The sequence below is a fragment of the Berghia stephanieae genome, chromosome 12, assembly GCF_034508935.2.
Source record: "Berghia stephanieae isolate SIO BIC M18660-M18661 chromosome 12, UCSD_Bste_1.3, whole genome shotgun sequence".
Lineage (NCBI taxonomy): Eukaryota > Metazoa > Mollusca > Gastropoda > Nudibranchia > Aeolidiidae > Berghia > Berghia stephanieae.
Window position 1 is genome coordinate 41225402 of NC_088371.1, and position 6000 is coordinate 41231401.

Below are 6000 nucleotides of genomic sequence, written 5' to 3' on the forward strand. Positions count from 1 at the left end.
TTGAGCACGTTTTGTGGATATTGCGCTATATAAAAGCTCAATTAAAAAAAAATATTTCCATAATTATGGTTTGAATCATTGTTTTGTATTTTTTCGGGGTTACCCATTTGTGTAAGGTGACCTTAAGCCAGGCTCATTCATGCATTTGTAATCTCAAGTTCAGTTACATCATTGGTAAGGGGGGGGGGGGGGGGGGGGGGGCACCATATATGACACAGGACCGAGTAGTCTGTGGGGGGCACAAAGAAATGCGTCCTCTCATATAAATATAGCTAGCAACATCAAATGATTTTTAAAACCTAAAGCTAAAAAGCTTACCTATGTCTATTTAGCACCAAAAAATAAATAAATAAATAAAACAATCGAAGTGATATTTTTAGTTAATATGCCAGGATTTTATGCTTAAACATTGCTATTACAAATAAAATGTGCAAAGAAATTGACAATAATGTGTTCTGTGCTTCTGTTTTTTTTTTGTTTTTTTTTTGTGTGTTTTTTTTTCAATACCATGGCAATAATATTGATATGCCTGCGCTATATTCCAATATAAATCTAAGCGGGTACCATAGTACTTTATGCTGATTGTTTTTTTCTGGCCAAACACAAATTTGCTTTGCTCAAAATGGCAAATAGTCAATCTGCCATTTCTTTTGATGTCTCTCCAACTTGCTATCTGGCATTTCCTGACCTCGGTTAGAAGGTGAAGGTCATCCCCAATGTTTCTAACTTTGCAAACATTGGAAACGATTGCATCACTGTTTTTCCATCTTTCCCAAAAATTGGATTTGCCAGAGTTAAGACACTTCTTGGTTGTTTATATATGTAACAAACACATGTGTTTTGATCCACTTGAACGTTGGTGATACACAGGACAAGGGAATTAGGTTCATTTTCATGTCACGGTGCCCTCCTTTACCTATGACGTAACTGAACTTGGGATTACAAATGCATGAATGAACCTGGCCTGGCCTAAGGTCACCTTACACAAATAAAGAAAGGGGTAATCCCGAGAAACTCAACATTTAGAACAGCTGATAACTGTCGAGGAAATTTGACGAGAGATTGTTTTTGTTTTGTGCGTGCATTCAATTCATTATGCAAGTCAGAGACAGAGCTATAAGACTTCTACTCCTAGATAAGTGGTAGATAGTAGTATAGAGTATAACAGTAACATTTCACAATGATCAATGAGTCTCTGAAAATACATTTCACGCGACGCAGTGAGAGTTCATCACAATAAGTTAATTCAGCAAAGTAGGCTTTTATTACAATCTGTAAGTCTCCGCTATTTATAGCATAGAGACCTGTAGTAGCTGCAATTGTAACTGTGTAGTTGTGGATCAAAGCCGAAATCATAGACAGATCATAAGGCATAAGGACTTTTGTCGTTTTGTTTGAATTTTTTCTTGTGTTACATTGTGTCATCATGGCAACTTTAATCAATTCTTTACGCGTACCGTCAAAACAATGTGTTTTTCATTGGACCAGCCATAGTCCCATAAATTTCATCGTTGCTGCCACTCGGAAACCATTTCATTCAACACACACTGGATCCATGAAAGAGGATGTAAAATCCACATCTACATTATTATTGCCATTTAAAGGTTCTAAAATTGCCAGCCCCACAAAATATTCAAGTTTTATATTACAGGTAAGACTAGAGGCGTAGATTTATGTGACAATAAACGACTTTGTTTTGCTGTTTTGTTTACCTTCAGGCTCTGTCAGTCTTCTCAATGAAAAGTCGTGTTTGCTTTTAGTTGTCTGTATCTATTGCCTTTAATTTTAATTGTTAAAGCATACTTTTATTGTTCCTAGAAAAACAAAAACAGTGTGTACTTCATTTAATGCATGCATTATCATCATGTTTTGTCCCCCTGAACGTTAAACATGCCCTTAAGTAAGTGATATGTTTAAGTACTATCTATAATATGACCGTTCATTGCACTCAAACACACAGCAGATAATTACACACTTACCAGAATTTTAGAATTAGCTTAAATGCCAACACTATGAAAAGTTCTAATTGTAGTGTTGGTAGCACAGTGAAACGGGGTACATTTTGAGATAGAAGTTTGCTAACTTATGACCTTCTGGGGAATAAGGGGATAGTGAAAGCATTGTGGAGTGCAAAGATATCCTTCAGAGCATTAATTAAGGCCAATGGGGCCGGAATTTATCCTGGTTTCTATAGATTTAATTGTTATTCAGAGGCCCATGGAGCTAGAGTTTATCTTGGTTTCTATAGTAGTGTAAAACGGACAATAGTAATTGCTTGCTACCCTTTGGAAGGATGCTACTCTATCACAAAGTACTTTCTGTCAAATCTAACAGACACAGCTAGACAAACGCTTCTGGGTGGACAGGGGTCGGAGAGAAATCTTTACTTTACACAAGATCAAATTTCCGTCCCGTTCCGTGTGAAGCGAGTGCTCTGCTGCGCTATCAGGATCCCCTTATGTAGCATATTATAAAACGGAGAGTAACTGTTGCTTGCTAGTTACCCTTTGGATACATTGCTAGTCAACCCAAAAGTACTTTCCTCATAAAGTCTAACAAATCCATCCTCCCATTCCCAATTACCAGAAGTATCCTCCAGTACCTGGTTTCGACACTTGTCCCTGTGACTGTGAGTCAAATGTTCTACCAATTTAATGGAGGGAAATTGACGTGTGCTTATTTGCAGGTCTGTATAACCCAGATTGTTATGGCCCCATTGTTGTCATGGAAATCATCTCAAAACGACCCCAAATATACAACAAAGTTAAAACGAGCCCATAATTGCATCCAGTTGTCAGACCTGCAAATATGATCACATCGATGGAAATGGAATAAAGTGATAGTGCATATATTTATATTGATAATAAAGTGTTTATTATAATTTATTTGTTATAGACCCGTGGTCTGGCCGATGCAAAGGAGGTGAAGAATAAAGTAGAGGAATTTCGAGAGGGGAAGTTTGATACCATTCCAAACCCAAGTGATCTCAGCCATTTCAAGTAGGTGTCCGACTCTTCTCCCTTCTCCCACTCACTCCCTCCTCTCCCCCATCCTTCCCTTTCTTTCTAATTTTTTCTCTCTCTCTCTTCCTCTCTCTCTCTCTCTCTCTCTTTCTCTCTCTCTCTCTCACTCCCTCCCTCCACACCTCCCTTTCTTATAAACTCTCTCTCTCTCTCTCTCTCTCTCTCTCTCTCTCTCTCTCTCTCTCTCTCTCTCTCTCTCTCTTTTCTTTCTTATATATCGAAAGAGCAGTAACAATAAGAACTTTATTAAATTTTAAGTCACTGCTCCATTTGGAAAGATCTGAAGTTATACCGAGATAAAAAATAATTGAAGATTGGATTCGAAAAGAATTCAATTCCTCTGTTCAAGGGTTTAAAGTTAGTTGAGGTGCTGCATGTTAAATAAACCTTCCAAAAAAAGTAGTCCCTCAGAGCCATTTGGCCCATGGATCCGGAGTTTATCCCGGTTTCTATAGCATGAAATGGACAATAGCATGTGCTGATCCACCAGATCTAATAGACTCAGCTACCCATTCACTGCTGGGTAGACAGGGGGATCAGAGTAAAATCTCGACTGCACCAGGATCGACCTCAGTCCCTTTGCGTGTGAAGCGAGTGCTCTACCAACTGAGCTATCGGGACCCCTTCAATATACCTAAATGTATTAAAATGGGTGTCAAACTTATACTACAAGTGCTATTTGGATGGCCTTCAAAATTTGAATGACCTATCAAGATTTCACACGCATTGTAACTGTAGCAGCAACTGCAGTAATGTGGAATTGTTGTATATATAACAAATATGTTACAGGACTTCCTTATAGTTGCTTGTCTTAAACGGTCCCTATTGTTTATAATGACATTCAACATAATATCACATGAGTCACCATAATGACATATAAAGGTAACAACACATATATACGGAACTGTCATTATATTCATAACCCTTAGATATCTCATATAAATCAAGGCATCTTAGAGTCTACATACAACATAATACACAATTAATTTCATCTAACACGCATGCTTGTAAAAATCAAACAACAATATGCAGCAATATCTGCAATCTTATTAATTATTTATTTGTTGCTCTCCAAGACGCTTAAATTGTAAAGTCAAGCAAATGTGATGAAAGGGAATAATTGATTGTAAGAAACTCAGTGATTGTAAACCATCTTCTTCTTCTTGGTCCAGGCTTCGGATACTTCGGATGTAAACCATCTACAGTGCCATTATTATTGGGTTTTTTAAAATAAAACATGTAAAGGCTCATATTTTAAAAAGAGGGCAAAAGCCATTATTATTGTTCTTTTTTTTTTTTTAATGCAATGGTTTGATTTTTTTAAAAGAGGGAAAAGAAAAATAAGTTTGATGAAGATCTGAATTTGTCCCAATACACCAAAATTAAGAGAATTAAATTTCTTTTACAGAAGGATCATTCCAATCATGTGGATGTTCTGATAAAATGATGTTCTAATAACCAGCTTTGACTGTATTATGAATTTTATTTTTCAAGATATCAATTATTATTTTGAATGTTTGGCTTGTATCAAATTTGGAGACAAACTTTTTTTCTCTTTAATATAAATTATTTTATAGTTTTTTTTGGGTTATTTTTTCATAAATTTTATCAAAATATATTTTGTATTTTTTTCTTCTCAGAAGCAATCAAAAAATCTCTTCAAGTCAACCTGCCAAAACCACAGGGAAAGTGGAGGAAGATCATAAAGCTGTGACGGAGATAGATGATGATGGGTTGCTTAAAGAAAGACCTCGCATTGGAGAAATAGTTTTACCACACCCCATTTGGTAATTTGTGATTTACTCACTACAACATTATTTTTTTCTTTACATATTATTTTTTATTCATATCTTTAGGAATGGATAATGTCATTTTAATTTCAATAAATTCGGGTTTTTTTTTTATGAGATAAAATTCAGAGCTGTCAAATGAATCAAATTTATGTCATTAAAAATTTCTGGTCTCTCTTTGTGCTAATATTCTCACAATATCCAAAGTAGTCATTCAGAGTTATTAAGCCCATGGAGCTGGAGTTTATCCCGGTTTCTATAGCATGAAACTGGCAATATAGCAATTGCTTGCTACCCATTGGATATAACGCTAGTCTATCGCAAAGAACTTTTTGCCAGATCTTAAAGAAACAGCTTCCCAATCACTGTTGTGTGGACAGGAAGGTCAGAAAAATATCTTGACTTCACCCATGATCGATCTCTGTCCCTTTGCGCATGAAGTGAGTGCTCTATCTCTCACAATATCTGTCAGTGCTTTAAGTCATGGACTCAGTCAAACTTTGTTGAACCTGAGAATAATGATGAGTGATCCAACCTTTGTCTGTATCCAGCATCACTTGAATTTATTTCTGTGCAATGTTCGACCATCAATACTTACTTAATCCTCTTCGGACCTTGAGGCACATAGGGCATCCACCAGACATCTCCATTTTTTGCTATCGTCTTCTTTTGTGGTGGCTTTATTCCAGGACAGGCCTGCTTGCTTTATTTCTTTTTCCATGATTCTTCGCCAGGTTTCTTTGGGTCTTCCCCGCTTTCTCTTCCCATCTGCTGTCCAGTAAAAAGCTGTCTTGGGAAGTGACCCTTTTTCCCATTCTGGCCACATGACCCAGCCAACGCCATCTTCTTTTTATTTGGCTTTCAATGTTAGTGCAGTCAACTCTCTTTAATAGATCCACTATTTTTATTTTTGTAGGCCATCAATGCTGTGTAATGAATACATAACTCTTGCTGATGAATATTCATCAAACAGATAATTTTGTTTCTCTTGTTTCAGGACAGATGAACAGTTGAACAATGTAAAAGTCACTCATAAAGAGCCGGAGGGATTTGTGGACAAGGTGAGATATGAGGATAGAAAGGATCTCCTTAAAAAATGTAGTCCCTCAAAACCATTATTCCCATAGAGCTGGAGTTTATCCTGGGTTCTATATAGTGTGAAACAGATTATAGCAATATCTTGCTGC

General features: G+C 36.6%; 1 protein-coding gene across 1 annotated transcript in view; it reads left to right on the plus strand.

Moving 5' to 3' along the window:
- Positions 1 to 718: 718 nt before the first annotated feature.
- LOC144957811 (alternative oxidase, mitochondrial-like) overlaps positions 719 to 6000 on the plus strand; it is a 14949-nt gene continuing 9667 nt past the window's right edge. The window contains exons 1-4 of the mRNA XM_078889254.1: positions 719 to 1651; positions 2896 to 2999; positions 4664 to 4810; positions 5811 to 5874. Of these exons, the coding sequence (XP_078745380.1) occupies positions 1427 to 1651; positions 2896 to 2999; positions 4664 to 4810; positions 5811 to 5874 (540 nt within the window). The 5' untranslated portion in view covers positions 719 to 1426. The remainder of the gene's footprint in view (positions 1652 to 2895; positions 3000 to 4663; positions 4811 to 5810; positions 5875 to 6000) is intronic.